We start from the raw sequence: 21,325 nt of genomic DNA on the forward strand, positions 1-21,325 counted from the left end.
GCAGCAGGGCTGAGCCCCTGAAGCAGTGGAGGGATGTGGACGGCCGGGCCTCGAGCAGGTCCCGAGTGTGGGTGGAAGGGTTGGAAGTAGGAGACCTGGTGAGGCCGCTGTCATGGTCTCGGGGTGGGGGAGGCTTGAGGCCTCTCAGCTGGCCCTCTGTCTGCAGTACCTGCGCAACTTCATCCACGGGGGACCGCCTGGCTACGCTCCGTACTGTGAGGAGCGGCTTAGGAGGACCTTCGTCAATGGGACACGGACACAGCCGCCCAGCTGGTTGGAGCTGCAGGTGTGGCTCCTGGCCCCACCCAGGCACGCAAGTGCACGTGTGTGCGTGTGTGTGTGCGTGCGTGTGCGTGTGTCTAGTGCGCTCCAGTGCCCCAGAAACATTCCCCACTTTAGGATTCTATGGTTCTTTAAGTTCTGGAATCCCAGGCTTGTTGGAACAGGAAAGCACCCAGTGGACTCCCATCTGTTTTTTAGTCAAAGTGACCTGGGCAAGGGGTTCCCTCTGCGTCTGAATAGCTTCATCTGAAACATAGCAGTGATGACACTCGCTTCACGGGGTCTTGTGATGGTTGCATGATGTGAGGGCAGAAGCCCCTGGCATGTGGCAGTGCCCAGCCTCCCAGCCCCAATGCCCGGGCTCAGGGACCTTAAAGGTGCTGTCAGGGTGGGGAGCACCGCAGGGCTCCCTGGGCACCTGTGACCAGCCACAGGCGATGTCCTGGTGGGACGCTGGGGTCCAAGGCTCTGGGGCAGCTCCAACCCCCTAGGAGCAGGGAGCCGGGAAACCCAGAGGGCGTGAACTGGTCTGAAGGGAAAAGATCCCCACAAACAGTCTTTGGTCATTTTCAGGCCACCAAGTCCAAGAAACCCATCATGTTGCCTGTGACATTCATGGACGGGACCACCAAGACCCTGCTGACCGACTCAGCCACCACGGCCAAGGAGCTCTGCGACGCACTGGCTGACAAGATCTCGCTCAAGGACCGCTTTGGGTTCTCCCTCTACATTGCCCTGTTTGATAAGGTAGCCCCCCCCCCCCCCGCAGCACCCCCTCCTGGCACCACCCTGGCTCCTGTTCTGGGTCTGCCACGCATTGACTCAGGCCATCTTGGGCAGTTACCTACCTTCCAGAGCCTTCATTTCCTCTCAGCCACTGGTACCTCTGCCTCTGCCCAACTCATTAGGACTGTGGAGAGCACCTAGAATCAGTGGTAGATGGAAACCCAGAACTCACTTCTGTCACGTACCTGGGCTGAGTCAACCCTCCCTTGGTACCGGAGAAAAAACATGACAGACATGGACTGGGGTGGGGGGGCATGCAGCTACTTAGTCTCTGAGATTCAGTTTTCTCATTTGCAAATGGGAATGTACGTTTCTATCAGGTTTCTATGGTGGTTTCTGTTCGCTTCTTGGTGGCTACCTGGAGTATGTGCGACCTGGGGCACATGTGGGCCGGGGGGCGGGTGATTTTGCCTCTGTACTCAGCAATACCGCAGGCAACAGTGATGTCCGCCCCCCCCCCCCGCAATCCGGCAGGTCCAGGGACACAACCATGTTGTCCGACAGAGTTTGCCTGAATTTTTCTCACCTACAGATAGCTCCCGTGTTTTCAGTGACCGTTTGTCCATCAGAGTTTCATGTAAGGCTTACACTAGGAAATGGGAATGCCCGCGTGGCTGTGCCGACTCAGAGCCTGTGGCTGGGATCCAGAGGTCTGATGGGCTTCCTGGGTGACCCGGACACATCCCTGCTTTTCTCTGAGCCCCGGTTTTCCATTTGAACAAGAACAGTTGGCACAGTTGATGGCTCTTTGTGAGTCCTTCCCTGCCTGCTCATCTTTCTGCTGGGTGACCTCCAGCCCTGTGCCCGCAGGTGTCCTCCCTGGGCAGTGGCAGTGACCACGTCATGGACGCCATCTCCCAGTGTGAGCAGTATGCCAAGGAGCAGGGTGCCCAGGAACGCAATGCCCCCTGGAGGCTCTTCTTCCGCAAAGAGGTCTTCACGCCCTGGCACAACCCCTCCGAAGACAACGTGGCCACCAACCTCATCTACCAGCAGGTGGTGCGAGGGGTCAAGTTCGGGGAGTACAGGTGTGAGAAGGTGAGTGACAGTGAATCTTCTGTCTGAGCTTGCTCGGCTCACAGCCCTCTCTTTTCCAAATTTGGGCTGAATGTTACTGTCTGTGACCCACTATTAGCTTATGTGGAGGTTAGCCCGACTGAGGCTTCTTCTAGATGAACACTGCCCATGGGAACAAGGGCTCTGAAGCCTAGTGTGAACCCTGCCGGTGGAAAAGGTGTTTACACTTCTGCAGTGCTCATGCATGGTACAGAGTCCGTGCTTCAGAACTTGCTATGTTGTTCTGCGTTCATCCAGAAAACCCTGTCTTAAAGGAGTAAGAGATTCACTTGTATAGGCCAGAGTTTGCAAATGTGTACTCTCTTAGTCTCCTTTTTAAAGGACAGGAGTGATATGGAGTAACTCGTGTTGTGTTATTTTATTTTGGATGGTGGTGATGATGGTTCTCATGGTGCCTAAGATTCTGTTGGTGATTGTGATGGGGATTAAGGGTGGAGGTGATGGAAAAGAAGGGGGTGCTTGGTGGTGGCGGTGGGGACAGTGGAGGCAGCGATGGTAGTGGGGATGATGAGGATGGTGTTGGTGTTGGGCGGGGTTGGTGGCCCGGGATGGTGCCAGGTTGGTGATGGTGAAAATGGTGTTGGTGGTAATGGTGGTGGTGAGCTGATACTCACGCAGAAGTGTGAGTATATCCATATCAGTTGTCAAAATTCTGAAATGCTTTGAACGGGCTGGGAAACATCTACTGCCTTCAAGGCACCAAAGAGCCTTTCTCTATTCCCCTTCTGCCACAGCCCCTGTGAGCCCCAGGCTGCTGTATACCGCCCCAGGCAGAGAAGGGGCAAATGCCCAGTCCCCATCATCTGGCCCTCTAAAGCCTCTGCAGCAGAGCCTCCTTGTTGCTCACTACTTGGCCCATCCCAGGGTGGGGTGGTGATGGAGATGGTTATGTGCTGCCCACCCCTCCCTCTGACAGGGCCAGCAGGACCCAGGTCCCCCCTTCCCCAGGGCAGTCTGTCGGCCCCAGTCGCTGGCTCACGGGCCAGGAATGTGGTGGTTGACCCATCACCGATGGGCTGGCCGGCCTCTCTGGGTCACCTCGTGCGCCTCGGTGCTGGTGCTGAGGGCACCCAGGAGAAGGCAGGGGTGTGGCCCTGTCCTTGCGGAGCTCATGGTTCCACCAAGCAGACGAGAACTTCTGGGGAATCAGTGAGAACAGTTTCCCAAACCCCGGGGTCAACAGCTGCAGGAGGCAGGGCCCTGGGGGCTTCACTGGTCTGGAAGGGCTTCCCAGAGGGTGTGTGAACAGCACCCTCCTCTCCCTCCCCGCCTAGGAAGATGACCTGGCCGAGCTGGCCTCCCAGCAGTACTTTGTGGACTATGGCTCCGAGATGATCCTGGAGCGCCTCCTAAACCTCGTGCCCACCTATATCCCTGCCCGCGAGATCACGCCCCTGAAGACGCTTGAGAAGTGGGCCCAGCTGGCCATTGCTGCCCACAAGAAGGTAGGAGGGCAGGGCAGGGTCTTAGAGGAGGGGCTCATGAGCCTCATGAGAGAAACCATGGGTCCAAGGGCTTGGCTGCCACAGCCCCGGTGAGCCCCAGGCTGCTGTGTACCGCCCCAGGCAGAGAAGGGGCAAATGCCCAGTCCCCATCGTCTGACCCTCTAGCAAGCCTCAGCCGCTTGCTAGAGCCGCGACTCAGTACTGTTGGTGCATGCTGGGAGAGCTTCTAGGAAGCACATCCTCCTTTCTGCCTGAAAGAGTTCCAGCCCAACTTCCTGCTTGGGGAAATTTAGGTACAGACCCCTCGACCCCATTGCTCAAGGCCCCAGGCTCATAACCAGCCCTGAGTTGCTCTCTTCCAAGCTAAGGGGCCTGCCCAAGTGCTAGAGGAGGGGTGGCCTGGCTGCTGGACCCACGGCCTCCCCACTTCGTGGCCCTGGTTGTGTAAGACCAGAGTCGTCTTTGCACACAAGTTCCCGGGGGCTCTGCAGACCAGCAGTCTTTCAGCTTTCTATACCACACGCCCTCTTCCCTAACCCAGGGGCCCCATGTACCTCTCCCACCCAACTCTTTGCCTTCCCTGGTGAGCTGCCCACAAGCCTCCCCTTGTCTCGGAACCTGCCCTGCACCCTCCCTACATCTAGGCCTGGCTCCCCCGCCAGGCCATCCCCTCCCCTCCCCTCCAGGCCCCTGCAGAAGCAATGCATGTTTTCCCTCCACCCCTCTGTCTCTGTCCAGGCAACCTCTTGCCCCTCACTCTCCCACCCTGTCAGCCGCCAAAGCCCATCCATTCCACCTCCCAAATAGCTTCCATCCCTCTGAGTCCCCCCCCCCCCCCCGCCACCCCGGGGCCTCCTCAGAGTTCACTGCCATCATGCACTTGGCATGTTCTGGGCCGGCTGCCATCCTTCATTAATTGGTTCTGTTTGGGGTGCTTGCCATGTGTCGGGCACTGCACCAGGCCCTGGGGACACAGCCATGAAGAGGACAGGGGTGGTCTCTGCCCCTCACAGCCCACAACCGAGCTTGGACCAGAGCCTGTTGGCCTGTGTGTCCCATATCCTGGAGCCAGTCTGCCCATAGAGTGTACAACTATGAATTAGCATGGTTTTTAGGGTCCAAGGGATAAAAACATTTTATCTGGGAACAATTTCAAACTTATGGAGAAGTTGCAAGTTCCAAAACCTGGAACCATATACCCCTCCACTTCACCCAGACTCACTAGTTGTTCTGTGCTGCATTTGCTTGATGATCCTCTCTCTCCATGTCTGCACACGCAGTCTCTTCTGACCCCTGTCCCCTCCTGGGAGGGCACTGCTTCCGGCCCTCTCAGCACATGGCATGCACATGCGTCTTTGCCCATGTCGGTGTCCAGAGATGACAAATACCATGAGTTCAATTTGATACGTCCAGTTCTACTCGAACCCCATCGAGTTGTTAATAGGGCTCTGAGGGCTATTTTTAGGTAACCAAATGCCAGGGCTTTCCTCCAGCAGCACTGTGTCAGCCCCTGGCTACTCCAGCCCTCCCCAGCTCCTCCCTCCTGGGTTCGCTGTCAGGTTCTGCTAACAGCCCAGCCTAACAGTGGCTGCCTCGTCCACACTTCCGTGTGGCCTGGCTCCTACATGTCTGCTCCCCACCCCCTTCCTGGTGTGGCACACACACCCCTGCTCAGCCACACACGTGCCCCTACCCCAGATGCCTCCTGCTCACCCATGACTTCGGGCCTTGTGCGCATGCCGGCCAGAATCGTGGGCTTTTCTGTCACAGCTGAACTGGGAGCTCCCTGCAGGTGGGACCTATGGAGTGATGGGGGTGGCTGTGGGCTGATGGGGTGTGACAAGGCCACGGTGCCCAGGAGGGCACCTTAGTTCCAGGGTGCTCCTGGCTTGGGGGGCACAGACATTGGATTTTCAGACAGAGCTCATGTGATATCTATTTCCCCATCCATCCCTCTGCAGGGGATTTATGCCCAGAGGAGAACTGATGCCCAGAAGGTCAAAGAGGATGTGGTCAATTATGCCCGCTTCAAGTGGCCCTTGCTCTTCTCCAGGTTTTATGAAGCCTACAAATTTTCAGGTACCCCCTCAGCCCTCCTGCCTCCCCGTCTTCCTCCACGTGCTCTCCCACCCCGCACTCTATGCCTCCAGCCCACCGCAGAAGGAAGGGATGGCCTGAGCCAGACTCCGCGGTGAGCCCGGCTCCTGCCTGCGGCCTTGCTTGCTCGTGCCAGGTCAGTGAGCAGGGTGGCTCCTGCCTGCCCCCAGCCCAGGCGCTCAGCAACACTCTGGGTTAGACAACGAAATGCCTGCTAAGATAACTAAGCACCTGCTGTGTACAGAAGCAGGCGGCCCAGATGAAAGACTGGGCTGACTCTGAAGCAGAGCGTGGATATAACGGACACAAACCCACAAGAGCCATTGGCTCCGCCATCCTCGGTTCCGAATGACCAGGCATCTGCTCCATGCTAGGCCCTGCACTGGTCCCGGGCTTCACAGAATCACCAGATATCTAGCTGGAGGGGATCTTGGGGCTCAGTCGACCCCCTCCCCATAGCCCATCTCACTCCAGAGGCTGGGCTAGGACTCCAACCAAGTTTCCCAATTTCAGTGCTCTCTTCCCACTGCACTTCTGAGTTGACTGGTAGGGAGGTTGCACTCTGCAAGGCTCAGTTTCCCCATCCGTAAAATGGATATCCGTATGCTCCCCCTTGCTACCTCCCTGGCGGGCGTGAGGACTGGGAAGGGCTGGGCTGTGAGTGGGGCTGCCTCCCTCTCGCTGCCTTGGTCTCTGCTCCAGGCCCCAGCCTCCCCAGGAATGACGTTATTGTGGCGGTCAACTGGACGGGGGTCTACTTTGTGGATGAGCAGGAGCAGGTGCTCCTGGAGCTGTCCTTCCCCGAGATCATGGCCGTGTCCAGCAGTAGGTTAGTGCAACCCCTCCCGCGCCTCCCGCGCCACCCTTCAGTGCAGAGCAGGGGGTTGGCCAGCGCTGCCCAAAGCCCAGCGGCAGGGATGTGTCAAGCCCAGTGTTCTGACTCAGCACCGTCTGAAGTAAGGAGGGGCAGATGGAGACACAGACAGATGGGAAAGGAGAGGGCTCCTGGAGCTTTCCTGGGGGTCCTGGGGGTCTTTGACAGGGAGTCGCTGCCTCATAGAGGATGTCACTGAGGTGCAGAGACATCCAGTCACCTGTCCTAGTCCCATGTGCTTGAGCAGTTTGTACCACACTGTGCGGACCGCCCAGGCGCCTTCCTCCTGATCGGGGCCAAGGGGCCTTTATGGGGTATTAATGGCGTTCAGAGATGGGTGTGGGTGGCTAGGAGGACAGCTGGGGGCTGTCAAGTGTGTACAAAGAGGGTCTGGCCTGGGATTCAGGGGCCCGGGTGGGACTCACGTCCATGTCCTCATCCCTGAAACAGAGCTGTTAATACTTGCCCTTGGTAACAGTGGTGAGGGATAAATGTAACAATCGGTGGGGGAACTCTGGAAACTGAAAGGTGCGGGCGCGCTAGAGCAGTGGTGGGGGGGGACTCCTGGAATAGCCTGGTGTTCCCAGCGGGCCCTCCCCTGATCCCAGGCTTATGGGGGTGTGTCTGGGCAGCATCTGCTGTGGGCTGGGGCCGAGCATGTCCAGCTCTGACCAGGCATGTGCTAGGCACAGGGATGCAGGGTGATAGGCCTTACCCTCTTGCAGCTTCCTTCAGTTGAGAGAGGAGATAGACATTGAACAGGCTATTTTAAAGCAAGGACCAGGGTGATGTGGGCTGTGGGAGGGCAAGGAGGACTTCCTGAAGGAAGCAGTATCTAGGCTGAGATCTAAAGGGTGGGTAGGAATTAGACAGCCAAAGGGAACTAGGCTGGGCCCTTCCAGGCCTTGCCCCGGACCATGTGTGACTTTGGCAGGGCCATGTCTCACCCGGGCTGGGCCGGGTCTCACTGGGCTGGCCTCGGCCTCCTTCAGGGAGTGCCGTGTCCTGCTCTCGCGCCAGGCTGCTCTGACCTGGGCTGGCCCTCACTTGGGCTGGGCAGGACTGACCCCGGCTGGGCCCTGTTCTCTGTGTTGGTCCTGCAGGGGAGCAAAACTGGTAGCCCCCAGCTTCACGCTGGCTACCATCAAAGGGGATGAGTACACCTTTACCTCCAGCAACGCTGAGGACATCCGTGACCTAGTGGTCACCTTCCTGGAAGGGCTCCGGAAGAGGTCTAAGTACGTGGTGGCCCTGCAGGACAACCCCAACCCTGGTGAGTGGCTCCTGGCAGAGGCCGCCAGGCACCGGGGCTCAGGGGCATCAGGCAGATCACACACCTTGGCCTTGGCCTAGCATTCAAGACCGCCAGCGCCTCTTACCACCCTTCCCTAGATACCCTCGGCTCCACCTGGACCAATGGCCAAACTCCATACCTTCCCTCTGTGCCCCATGGGGAATCTTCCTCTCCTGCTCCTTCCACACTCACCACCTGTCACCTTCTCCAGGTGACATCAGGGGTTCCTCCTCAGTAGTCTCCAAATACCCACCACCTTCACATGATGACAGCAGTTAACAGCTACCCTGACTGAACACGCCCCAGGCCTCCGAGGCTCTGGGCAGAGCGTGGAAAGGACAGAGATAAAACGGACCCTGGTGCTCCTCTCAGCAGGGAGAGGGGCTGGAAACAGACAGTGAGAATCCCTGTGACAGTGCAGTGACCAGGGAAGCCCAGAGCCTCAGGGAGTCTGGACAGGAGGCCCCCATGCAGCCTGGGGTTCAGGGAGGAGGTAGGTGTGGACACAGTGTTTGAGGCAGAGAGGAGAGCACAAACCCAGTACAGAGGCTGGAGAAAACAGGCGTGTCTGGGAACTGCAGATAGTGTGGTTTGGCTGGAATGGGGAGGAAAGAGGGGAAGGGTGAGAAGTGAAGGGGAAGAAGTCAGGAAACCCAGCCCACAACAGCCCTGTGAGCATGTTGAGGAGGGTGGACTTTCTCCCCAGGGCAATGGGGAGCCATGGAAGGCTTGTGAGCAGGGGAATGGCCCGCTCCAATGGCCATGTCTGTATGAAGGGTTGTGGCAAGGTGGAGGCAGGGTGACCAGTGAGCAGACATGAGAGCGACAGGGCCTCAGTTATTCAGTGGGGAGGAACAGCTTATAGGTCATCAACCCAAATAAAAATGTTCCAATCCAGCCTCTCTCTCTCTCTGCCCCCATGTGGCGCTGCTCACCTCTGCTGCCCAGCAGGGGAGGAGTCAGGTTTCCTCAGCTTTGCCAAGGGAGACCTCATCATCCTGGACCATGATACAGGAGAGCAGGTCATGAACTCAGGCTGGGCCAACGGCATCAATGAGAGGACCAGGCAGCGTGGGGACTTCCCCACCGACTGCGTGTATGTCATGCCCACTGTCACCATGCCACCGCGGGAGATTGTGGTATGTGGCTTGGGCATGGCACATGGATGGGAGTCTCCTCTGGGCCTCTCCTTGTCTTCTTCCTGTATCTGTAAAATGGAGTGAGGAATTATAATAGATTCATGGTCTGCAGTTCCTGTGAAGATGGTCTGGGGGTCTTACAGGACCACAAACTTCAAGCTGGGGAAGCTGTCAAACCTGTGCTGGGTGGCAAGTGGCCTAGAAACTGCATCAGATGAGGATCTGCCCGGGCCTCACCCCAGGTGGGGCGAGGGATACGAGGAGAGTGGGGAAGAGAAAGCATCACCTCGCACTGCCTGTGAGCAGAGCTTGGAAGGGAGGCCGTGGTTCTTCTGGATCACAGCCCTGAAGACTCAGAGCCTGGCTTTCCAGACAGTTGCTGAGCTAGACTCTGTTGACTGGGCCGTTCTCATACCACATCTCCCTGCTCCATCCAGGCTTTCTGACTGACCCAACCTGGTTCAGACACAGGGTATTAAAGAAATGATCCTGAGTCCAGCATGATGGAGGGCTCCCAGGGTCAGAATAGGGTGAGGGTCAACCCCATGGCAGCAATCTTTCCCAGCCCCAGTCCAGAAGGCTCTGGGTTTTACCATGTTGATCCCAGGGGCCCCAGGTAAAGAGTTGACCTCAGCCCCCTGTCTCTTGGTCTCTAGGCCCTGGTCACCATGACCCCTGACCAGAGACAGGACGTTGTCCGCCTCTTGCAGCGGCGGACAGCGGAGCCTGAGGTGCGCGCCAAGCCCTATACGCTGGAGGAATTTTCCTACGACTATTTCAGGTGACGGAGAAAGGGTAGAGGGAGGCCAGGAGAGTGAGCTATAGGCTTCTGCTACTCTAGTCAGTGTGGTGGGGTTGCCTTGGGATGCTCCTATCAGGGAGCAGGAGGGCAGTTTCTATCTACTGAGATGACCCTTCTTGTGTCATTTTATTCTTTCTTCATTTAAGATACCGTGACTGTGGCCACCCCAGGTGGGGTCCTGGGCACTCACAACCCATGCCTGTGCCTGCCTCACCAACTCACAGTCCCGGTGGGGAGCTAGGCACAAAACTGGGCAGCTGTGATTGTGTGTGCCCAGCATTATGGCGGGGATGCTGGGGGATGGGGGTAGAGACAGGAGGTGGTATCTGAGCCGAGCTGTACAGGGGGTGACCCGGGTGGAGGAGTGCTGCAGGCAGCACATGCCAAGGCCAGAGCGGGGAAAGCAGAGAGGGACAGAGGGGAGGAGGCCGTGGAGGTGGGCAGGGCTGGTTTTCTAGGTGAGAAAGTAGGGTCCAGGGAGGGATGGTGACTCATCCCAGGTCACTCAGTGCAACAGGGAAGAACGGGGCCTTCAGCCTCCATGCACAGGTAGGAGAGGGGCAGGTCTTACAACCTGGGGGTCAGTGCCGACTGTGTCGTGTCAGGCCCCCACCCAAGCACACGCTGAGCCGGGTGATGGTATCCAAGGCCCGTGGCAAGGACCGGCTGTGGAGCCACACACGGGAGCCACTCAAGCAGGCACTGCTCAAGAAGATCCTGGGCAGCGAGGAGCTCTCGCAGGAGGCCTGCATGGCCTTCATTGATATCCACACCTGTGGGGGTGGGCACCATGGAAGGGCAGGGCAGGGGCCCCAAGGAGGGGGACCCCAGGGGAGGGGGGGCACCGGGCCCCTGCCTCTAGGGTTTTCATCCAGATACCTCCTTCCTTCTGAGGGGCCTGGTTGGGTCCTGGGCAGTGTGGAGGGATGCAGATCCATTTGCTGGCACCTTACAGTGGTGGCTTACCCTTACAGGGGCCGCCTAATCCATTGTCTCCTCTGATCCCGTCATTCGGTTCACAGATGTGTACTGTGTCATGTGCTAGGCCGGGCATGGAGACATAGCTGTGACCAGACCCAGTCCCTGGCCTCATGGTGCTTACAGCCGAAAAGGGCAGACATGCTGATCGGGACAGTGCTGTGATGGGGCAGAACTGATGTGGGCTTGGAGGAGGGCAGGATGGCCTTCCTGGAAGAAGGGGTATCTAGGCTGAGACCTGAAGACTGAGCAGGCCCTAGTCAGTCAAAGGAGAGATGAGTGGGGAGTGCTCCAGACAGAATGAGCATGCCCCAAATCCCTGAATCACAAAATGATTCAGCACAGGTGGAGGGCAGAGGCCTAGAAGAAAATCTGAAGATGTGGGCTGACTAATGAAGGGTTCCCAAGTCCCGTTAACAAGCTTGGACTGCATCCTAAGGCCACGAGGAGCCACTAAGCGGCGGGGTGGCACAGTCAGATTTGTGATTTGGAACGTCCATCCTGGTTGCTGTGAGGACTTTGGATGTGGGGTGGGACCACTGGTGAGGAGGTAGCCAGAGGAGTTTAGGAGAGGGTGGGCAGTCAGCATGGAGAGCTGGGTGGCGGGGAGACAACAGGAGGTCGGACCTTTCCTGAGTGAGTAGTCTGAGGCCCAGAGCCACACAGTTGGTTAGAGGCAGACCCCGTTAGAGAGAGTGGCCTCCTGGGTCAGTGTTCACCCCATCGGTCACAAGCCCTTCCTTGACGGCGTCCCACCCATGCTCAAGTACATGGGCGACTACCCATCCAAGAGGACGCGCTCAGTCAACGAGCTCACTGACCAGATCTTTGAGGGTGCCCTAAAGGCCGAGCCTCTCAAGGATGAGGTGTATGTGCATATCCTGAAGCAGCTGACCGACAACCACATCAGGTGGGTGGGAGTGGTAGGCGGGTGAGGGGCAGCCTCCCCTACTAGTGCTCACAGCTACCCACCATGACAGGGAGCTCCCTCCCTCCCGAGGCAGGTAGCAGTGCTTCGTCACTCAGGACAGGGACCTCAGGCCCCCTCATGGACCACCTCTGCCTCAAGGCCCAAGGGAGTCTGGTTAAGAACCAAGAGGTGGTGGCTGCGCCCTCTGAATCTGTCCTCCTCCAAGTTTAACTGCACCAGCTCCTCCTAAACTTCCTGCCACTCACTGCCCGAACCTCCTCTAGACACCCCTCCCCAGCCCAGACTCCACTGTCTGCCTGCAGGTTCCACCCATGAGCCCATGTCCCAGCCTGGCGCGGGCTGCGCTCTGCGGGCCAGCAGTTGGAAGCTCCGGCTGAAAACTCTCACGGGCTGAAGGTGTTGAGTCCCAGAGTGTGTCACTTTCTCCCTGCTGGGCCGGACCGTGGCAGGAACGGAAGTCAGGCCCATGCGAAGTCTTAGAGCCTGAGGGAAGCCCCACCCTCTCCCCTTACACCCAGATCCCCAACTCCCTCCTCAGCGTTGCCATTTTCTGCACCTCTTACAAAATCCACCATCGAACCATACATCCGATCACTTCTCGCTGCCAAACCTTTATACATGCTATGCCCACAGCCAGCATTTATCTCCTTTTTTGAGTATCAGAATTTGCCTCAGCCCTCAAAACCGAGATCAAATGCCACCTCCTCCTAGAAGCCCTCGATGGTTCTCTCCTATCAGGCCCAAGGAGCTCAGAGTGGTGCCTGACGGAGCCTCTCTGTGCTACTCAAAGGATAGATGAGTTAAAGAGCTTCCGCCAGGACACAAATCACACACTGCTTCCTTCATAGGAAAGTCTTGCCAAGAAACAGAACCTTAGCTGAACCAAGAGTGCTTGGTTGCCACAGCTGACTTTCATTCTGGCACGAGCACCTGACCTCCATGTCGCTGGGGACGGTGTGGCCCAGTGTGGCTTGGCCGGCCACACTCTGAGTAGCACTACCTGGGTCTGGCTGTCGGGGAGGTGGGTCACGGCAGGCACGTGCTGCCGCAGTGAGGAGCCGAGGGACGTGCGGCCCCTTGGGGTCCTCAGGCCCACGGCTGGCCTGTGTACCCCTGCTGGAGCCCGCGCCTCTTCCGGCAGGTATAGCGAGGAGCGGGGCTGGGAGCTGCTCTGGCTGTGCACGGGCCTCTTCCCGCCCAGCAACATCCTCCTGCCACACGTGCAGCGCTTCGTGCAGTCCCGCAAGCACTGCCCGCTCGCCCTCGACTGCCTGCAGCGCCTCCAGAAAGCCCTGAGGTGCGGCGGCCCCCGAAGAGCAGAGGCAGAGGGCCGAGAGCTCGGGGCAGGGGCGGGGAGGTGTTCCCAGCCACGCCGGGCTTGTGGGTGTCCCTTGGGGATGAGGTGGGACGTGTCCCTGGGGTACCGCAGCTGCCAGCCAGCCCCAGGTCGCAGCTCGCAGGGCCCATTCGGGACACAGCTTCTCAGGAGGGCAGCTGCATGCCTTGCGGCCTCCTGTTCTGCAAAAGCCCACTTCCTCCTCCGCCTCAGGCCTGGGTGCGGGCTTCTCTTCTCTTGTCCTTCTACAGTTGAGGAGCTGGAGGCTCTGAGAGGTTAAGTGACTGTCACCTGGTAGGAAGTGGTGGACAGGAATTAGAACTGGGGTCTGGCTCCAAAGTTCCCTCTGTTCCCTGCTCCCTATGGCCCCGTGAACCCGCTGGCTCCTGACTGCCCCTCCACCCCTCTCCTGGTTTTCAGAAATGGGTCCCGGAAGTACCCCCCACACCTGGTGGAGGTGGAGGCCATCCAGCACAAAACCACCCAGATTTTCCACAAGGTCTACTTTCCTGATGACACCGATGAGGTGAGGGCTGCCGGCTTCCTGGTCACTGGATGCTCCTGAAGGACCAGGCTCCCTGAGGACACAGGGAGCAGCCCTGGTGCCTCTCCCCTGCCATCCCCACATTTGCCCCCACCCTCCTGCTCCTCAGTGGAGTCAGGGCTCAGCTGAGAGGCTAGAGACTCTCTGGGTCAGGAGACCTGGGGTTCCTGGGCCGACCTCCTGTTGTCTCCAGCAGCTTCCTTGGGAAGATCGTTCTTCCCTCTCTGAGGAGGCTCTGGCTTGGAGAAAAGTGCTCCCTCCCTCTGAGCTGAGCTCTGTCCAGTGCCACCTCTGTACCTGGGCACAGGCCCACCTGCCCCTACCCGGCCCCCCGCCCAAGCCCACTTTCCTGCGGGCCCCTTCGTTCCTCCCCACCTGACCTGGTTGTGGGTCTCCTTGTCCAAAGGTCCTGTTTGTCTCCTCGTCATGCCCATTAGGTCAGGCTGCTTCTTGACTGCCGCTCCCTGCTCCATCTCAGCACAGGGGCTCATTCAGATAAATGAGTCCAGCACTGAAACTTGTATTTTGAAAAGCAGTTTTACAACTAGTCTAGAGACTAGAGACTCAGAAATGCCATAACAGGATTCCAGTGACAAGGACAAGAAACGAACACATCCTTTCCTGTCTCTCCAGTGGAAGGTTACATGAAGCAGTGCCCCCACCTCCACCGCAGGCTGCTTTCCCTCTCTCTTTTTTCTTCCCCTTTCTGGAATTTGCTTTCTTCTTCCTCCAGTCTCTCCTCCCAATCACCCTGCCCAGCTGTGCTCCCTGGGCCTCTCATCCACCATGCTTTGTGTAGCCAGGCCCAGAACCCTGGAAGCAGAGGCCAAGTCCGCCTGGAGGCTGGGGAAGACACGATCTGGGAAAACCCAGACAGAAGTTGACTTTTTCCTTTTCTTAAATGCCATGCCCAGCTCTAGACCCATGGGGAAACCCCTCCCTTGGAGGGTGCCCTCAATGGGAGCGGAGGGGAGGGGAGGGGAGGGAATGGGAGGGGGCTCAATTTAGTTGCAGGCACAGACAGAGGGATGCAAGAAGCCCAGCAGAGGCCTTGCTAGAGCCAAGTAACCACCCCTGATCCCGACACTCCCCAGGCCTTTGAGGTGGAGTCCAGCACTAAGGCCAAAGACTTCTGCCAGAACATCGCAGCCCGGCTGCTCCTCAAGTCCTCCGAGGGATTCAGCCTCTTTGTCAAAATTGCAGACAAGGTGGGTCGTGGGTCATTGGCTTCCTGTCAGACCCCTGTTGGTCTGTCTGTTGGAACATTTGCTTGGGCCATAGGAGCTAGGGGCTCGCGGGGCAGCAGGGAGGGAAGAGAGAATGAGGGAGCGAGCGAGGGGAGGAGAGAGTTGTGCTTCCATGTGGCATTTGACTGTGTCCCTGTCCTTCACACATCCCTGCAAGGGCCCCCTTACTTGTAGCAGCCTTCCCTTAATCTTTCTCTTCTGACACATGGCAGAGCATGACCTCAAACCTCTTGAGAGCCATGTGGTACTTTAGGTTCTGGATACACCAAGCTCAGCACTCTGCCTCAACACACGGGTACTTTCCAGATTTGATTTGACTGGTCACTCAGCTGCCATGCTGAGACCAATTAACCCTTGAGATAACCCTTGAAATGAGAGGGTGATTAGCCCCACCGAACAGATCACAAAACCTGGGCTCAGAAAGGTTAAGTAACTCATCCAAAGTCACACAGCAAGGACGCAGACCCAAAGAGGTCTGACTCCAAGGCACAGGCCCCTGGCACCATGCCATACTGCTCACCCCCATTTCTGTGTCTGTAGAGGTCAAGGGCCCAGCTTTAGAGCCTCTTCCTGTGGGAAGGCTTCCCTGACCCCGTCAGGTAGATTAGGTGCTCACTCACAGTTCCCCGTGCATCCATGTCTGTCTCCTCATTTCACAACTGTCCCTGTGCCAGACACTGGGAACCAGAAGTGATCTCAGTGAGGTCCTGGACCCAGAGGAGCTTGGAGCCTGTGGGAGGAGCAGGCCATGGATGTTGGAGAATGTCCAAAGGGGGACTGGGCCTCATTCTTGGCTTTCTCCCCAGGGTCTAAGGAGGTGTGCAGGTGGTCTTTGCTGAATGACAAATGGAATGACTGTCACCCTGGGCAGGAAGTGGGCTGTATTCTAGAGACATTCAACAGGCACAGTCAGGGCAGGGTGGGACACCCCTTCTGGCTGCAAGAAAGGGCCACCAGGAGGGCCTTGAGTGAGAAAGTGAGAAAACTCACTATTGCTGGAACTAAAATGAGTGGACTGCAATGTGCCTGTCCCTAGGTCATTAGTGTCCCCGAGAATGACTTCTTCTTTGACTTTGTTCGACACCTGACAGACTGGATAAAGAAAGCACGGCCCGTCAAGGATGGTAATGTGAGGCTGGTCCTGGGATCATGTGAGGCCCGGAATGGGGCAGGTGCTGGCTTGGGCCGTAACTGCGAGGCCCACCTGGGTGGGACCCGAGCTCGGGTCTCCTCCGGGGCCTGGTGCTGGGCGACCCTCTGTGCTGGGCCCTTCTGGGTGACCGACTGCCCTCTGCCGCAGGAATCGTGCCCTCGCTCACCTACCAGGTATTCTTCATGAAGAAGCTGTGGACCACCACGGTGCCCGGGAAGGACCCGATGGCCGATTCCATCTTTCACTATTACCAGGTGAGCTGCCTAGCGCCTCTCTGCCATGGCTGCCTCCATGTGCTGCTGGCCCTGCGATACTTTGGGAAAGCAGGAACCTGCTGTCCTTGCAGGGGCAGAGGCCTGTAACGGCTAGGCCTCCGAGAGATTCCTGCTAGGATCCTGGGGACTGGCTCAGCCTCACACTCTTCTCCTTCCTCAGGGCCTTGTACTTTCTTCTGGGCTCTTAATCCCCACCTGTTCACACCCTTCCCTAGGTGAGGGGCTGTCCTCTGAATTCCAGGTTCTGCTGCTCTACCTGGGCATATCCGGGTGTATCCGAGGCCTGAGTGAATCTGTAAATGCTTTCCAGAACAAGCATGTGCCTGCGGGAAGCCAGGGCAGGGGGTGGGGGGTGAGCCCTCTGCCGCAGGAATCGTGCCCTCGCTCACCTACCAGGTGCCCTCGTGGTCCACTCCTGATCTAGTCTTGGGAACAGGGAACACTTCCCTTATGATGATTGAAATAACATCTAAAAGCTCAGTAGGTGAAGGAAAGACCCTAGGGAAGAGCTTCCCAAAGAGAGAATATTACAAAGGCTTCCTAGCATACCTGAGAATTTGAAAAAATATAGCTGGAGTGAAGTGAACAATGGGATGCTGGGCGTAAGACAAGGCAGCAGAAATAGCTAGTGGCACTCCCATGCAGGGCCACAGTCAGGATTTGGGGTTCTACCTTGAGTAGAACCCCAGATTCCTGCGGCAGAGGGCTCACCCCCCACCCCCTGCCCTGGCTTCCCTCTACCCAGACTAGAGGTTCAACCCTCATGTTGAACCTCTAGTCTGTGTCTGGCACTTTTCACTCATTTTGCCCTCCCAGCAAACCCCAACAAGCAGGCATGTTGTTCCCATTTTACAGAGGGAGAAACTGAGACGCAGAGAGATTGATGTAATTAAGACGACAGGGCAGGTGGAACCGGGGTTTGATTCCATGTCTTCACAATGGCAGACTCCGCGATCTTTTCTGGGCTAGCCCACGTACCTTTTCCTGTGGGGCAGACGGCCCAAGGTGCTGGGAAGGCTGGGGGAGGCAGAGCTGGTGGCTGCCATGGTAAAGAGAACCCTGGCCTGGGAGTCGGCAGGGCTCATTTATATGTGAGCTCTGCCTCTCCCCATGGTGCCCGTGTAGTGAATGGCAGCGTGAATGTCAGCTGTCAGTTCCCCCAATGCAGAAACCCCCGTCAGCCTTAACACCTCCCTCTGCCTCCTTTCCTCTGTCCCAAATCATTCACCTGATGACTTCATCTCCTAAATCTCTCTAAAATCCATCCCCATCTGTCCATTACCACGTGTACCCACTCGGGTCAGTCCATCATCTTCTCTCATTTGGATGAAGCTGGTAAACTTTCCCCTGAGCTCCCCTATCCATACCACTGCCCCTTTGAACCCATTCTCTACAGGGGGTCATCATGCTTTTGGGACCATGGATTCCCATGGCTTTCAAGGTAGAACCCCAAATCCTGACTGTGGCCCTGCATGGGAGTGCCACTAGCTATTTCTGCTGCCTTGTCTTATGCCCAGCATCCCATTGTTCACTTCACTCCAGCTATATTTTTTCAAATTCTCAGGTATGCTAGGAAGCCTTTGTAATATTCTCTCTTTGGGAAGCTCTTCCCTAGGGTCTTTCCTTCACCTACTGAGCTTTTAGATGTTACTTCAATCATCATAAGGGAAGTGTTCCCTGTTCCCAAGACTAGATCAGGTCAACTAATTATATGCTACTATAGCACTGGGAACAGTTCCTTCAAAGATCATAATTATACATTGACTTTGGGGGATGGTTGTCTGTTCTTGCCTTGACTACAAATTCTATGAGAGTAGGGAGGGTATATGTTGTTGCTTAAAGGGCCTGGCTCATAGTAGATGCTCAACGAATATGTGTTGGCTGGGTGGATGGGTGAATAGGCAGTGACTCAGAGAATGAATGGGTGGAAGGATGGATGGTGAATGAACTTATGGGTGGCTATTGGTGGGTGGATAGATGGACAAATTGGAAATGGACGTGGGTAGGTAGAACCATCTGGGTGGGCGGATGGATGGATGGGTATGGATGGGTATGGATGGGTAGATAGGTGGGTGAGTAGATGAAAAGGTGGATGGATAATAATTGATTCAGGTTTCTAATCTGCAGTGTGTCCTCAGGCCAGCCTCAGTTTCCCTATGCTTCAAAGAGTGGGTAAGACAGTTGTTAGGCTGTGGATGGTGTTGGCATTTTAGAGGCTTCATTTTTGCTTTTGGTCCACTCCTCATCCTCAGTTTCTCTGTTTCTGGGTCTGGAAGTTCAAAGTGGGGAAGGGGCTGGTGCTGCTGATGAAGCCAGCTGGTCTCCAGGGAACACAATGGGAGGAGGAGGTCAGCCTGAGAGGCTTTTCTCAAGGGAGGACAGGCTCGGAAGATTAGGGCTGTGGAACAGTCTCAGGTTCACCAGCCGGTCACTCTGAGTTTCTCCGTCTTTGAAATGGGGCTGCTCACCTCACCAGATTCTGATGAGGGGAGGAGGAAAAAATATTCATACATGGCTCTGCTTTCCAACTGTAACATGCTGCATCTGTGCGGTCATGATTGCTACTTCCCTCCCACCTCCCCTGGGGACACAGTGTCAGCCGAGGCTGACAGGTAGGCCCAAATGTGGGCTAAGGCAGTAGACCCTCCTCAGCCTGGTAGGGAAGGAGCCTGCTTCCTTCAGTTCCCTCCACGCCTACAACCTGCTCTGCCTCTGGTAGGAGTTGCCCAAGTATCTCCGGGGCTACCACAAGTGCACGCGGGAGGAGGTGCTGCAGCTGGGGGCGCTGATCTACAGGGTCAAGTTCGAGGAGGACAAGTCCTACTTCCCCAGTATCCCCAAGCTGCTACGGGAGCTGGTGCCCCAGGACCTCATCCGGCAGATCTCACCTGACGACTGGAAGCGGGTGAGTATGGAGGAGGCAGCAGGACTAGGGACACTGATGAATGGGTCTCCGGGCACCCCAAGGGTCAGGGGGAAGGTGCTGGCCAGCAGCCCCGAGAAGTCTCTCTTGTGGCCCCTGTGTATGATAAAGTCCCCCTCCCATTTTCCCTTCCACTTGCTTTAGTATCCAGTCTCCAGGCAAAGGCCTCACCTGGCTGCTTGGTAGTAATCTGCCCTGTCCTGGTTACCATGGTGACCTGATTTTACTTGATATTCTTGCGCCTGCTTGCTTAGGGGAGGGTGGGGAGGGGAGGGAGATCAGGATTCCATTAACTGGGATAAGGGGGGAGCCCTTCATGGCCTCCAGGACCCCCACCATATGCCTGGCCCCCCAGGGCCCATGACAGCTGACAGTGCAGGTGGGATAGAAGTGACAGGGGAGAGGCCTCTGACCCACATTCCCCCGGCAGTCTATCGTCGCCTACTTCAACAAGCATGCAGGGAAGTCCAAGGAGGAAGCCAAGCTAGCCTTCCTAAAGCTCATCTTCAAGTGGCCCACCTTTGGTTCAGCTTTCTTTGAGGTGAAGGTACGTTATGGGTGGCTTCTCAGGAGGAAGGGGTCAAGGAGCGGGGGCAAGAAGGCACAGAAACTCCTCCCCAGGACCGTGGGAAACAGCCCTGGCCTCTGCCACCTGTGCTGGCAAGGGAAAGGAGGGGAGCACCCTCAGCTTTGTACCACCTGGATGTCTCAGGCCTGGGACACAAGGAACCACCATAAGCTCAGCCTGGGAGGGGAGGCAAATAATATGTAATGAAGAGTGAACTGTGCTGTGTGTGACAAGGGGGAGCCCCCATCAAGGTGGTGGAGCCTCAGAGGCCTACGCAGACTATGAAGGCTGAGGAGGCAACACCTGTGCTTTCCAAGAAGACCCTGGGGGGAGTTCCTGGCAGAGGGCCTAGCAGGAGCACAGGAAGTGCAAGTGGTTGAGTATGGTTGGGCGTAGGGTATGAAGTGAGCAGATTGTGGTGAGGCAGCTTGGCAAACAGGCAAGGGGGTTGGGTTTCCTCCTGCAGGTGGTGACAGACCCTGGAGGGTTCTGAACAGGGCTGAGGGGGCCAGAAGTGCACTCTGACTGCAGGGTGGGGGTGAGCCGGAGGGGTGGGAGCAGAGGCAGGAAAATGGTGGACAGGCTGGCAGGAGAACTGTGGGGATCGGTCAGGGCGGCGAGGAGGGAATGGCCTGGCTATGTGCCTTGGATACGGGCCTTCTGAGAAGTCTGGCTTGCAAGGAAGAGAGGGAGGCACAGAGGTAGGCTAGAGGCAGGGGTAGAGTTCAGAGAGGGTTTTTAAATATGAAAGACCTTTGGGCTGAGAGAGGAGATAGCCCAGACTCCTAGAGAAGCAGGAGAGAAGGGAAGAACTGCCACCGGGGAGGGTGGGAGATGGGGTCATTTGAGGACCCAGGAAGGGATCTGGGTGGCACTGAGGGCCCAGCAGAGGTGGATGCCATGAGGTTGTGGCAGGGCCGCCAGCTCTGCTGCACCCCTGGCGTGGAGCAGGCAGCAAGAGAAGGCAACTTAATCCTAGCACCCAGCTTTTCCTGCTCTGGGCTCCCCCCCACTAGATCTGATGGTTTCTGGCTTTCTTTGCTAGCAAACTACGGAGCCAAACTTCCCTGAGATCCTCTTAATTGCCATCAATAAGTATGGGGTCAGCCTCATCGATCCCAGAACCAAGGTGAGCAGTGACAGGGGAAAGCAGGGGTGGGAAGGTGGACTTCTCTGTCTGCACCTCTAACAACAGCGCCCAGACCCAACCCCCGAAGAGCCCCTGCTGGCCACTATCCTCACTTCATCTGCCCTCTTGGCCACATATCCTGAGAGGTTATCTGTGTTTTGTCTACTTTCTTCCCTGCTCCATCAAAATTGCTCTCCTAGAGTTACTAGCCAACACCTTGCTACTAAATCCAATGAACTTGTTAGTACTTCGCCTATCAGCATCACTGGACCCTACCAACCATTTCTTCCTTCAACGGTGCTCTCTGTCCATATTGGTCAGGATGGCAGACTGCATGTTGGGGGGGGGGGTGTAACTGCTACTCGCATTCATGGGCCAGAGAAGTCCTCACCAAGGGAACCAGGAAGCACAGTCCTACTACATACTGAGGAGGGATACAATTGGA

At 57.0% G+C, this 21,325-nt stretch overlaps 1 protein-coding gene across 1 annotated transcript in view; it reads left to right on the forward strand.

Annotated features, from left to right (window-relative positions):
* The window catches only part of MYO7A (myosin VIIA), an 81,468-nt gene that overhangs the window by 58,117 nt on the left and 2,026 nt on the right, over positions 1–21,325 (forward strand). Inside the window, 19 exon segments of the mRNA XM_034995175.1 lie at positions 167–286; positions 856–1,029; positions 1,879–2,106; positions 3,420–3,590; positions 5,552–5,669; positions 6,390–6,516; positions 7,665–7,834; positions 8,804–8,994; positions 9,651–9,775; positions 10,402–10,559; positions 11,531–11,684; positions 12,847–13,002; positions 13,462–13,567; positions 14,680–14,793; positions 15,869–15,956; positions 16,133–16,239; positions 18,980–19,165; positions 19,614–19,730; positions 20,797–20,880. Coding sequence (XP_034851066.1) covers positions 167–286; positions 856–1,029; positions 1,879–2,106; positions 3,420–3,590; positions 5,552–5,669; positions 6,390–6,516; positions 7,665–7,834; positions 8,804–8,994; positions 9,651–9,775; positions 10,402–10,559; positions 11,531–11,684; positions 12,847–13,002; positions 13,462–13,567; positions 14,680–14,793; positions 15,869–15,956; positions 16,133–16,239; positions 18,980–19,165; positions 19,614–19,730; positions 20,797–20,880 — 2,694 coding nt within the window.

Source organism: Mirounga leonina, unplaced genomic scaffold (assembly GCF_011800145.1).
Source record: "Mirounga leonina isolate KUSES-001 unplaced genomic scaffold, KU_Mleo_1.0 Mir_92, whole genome shotgun sequence".
Lineage (NCBI taxonomy): Eukaryota > Metazoa > Chordata > Mammalia > Carnivora > Phocidae > Mirounga > Mirounga leonina.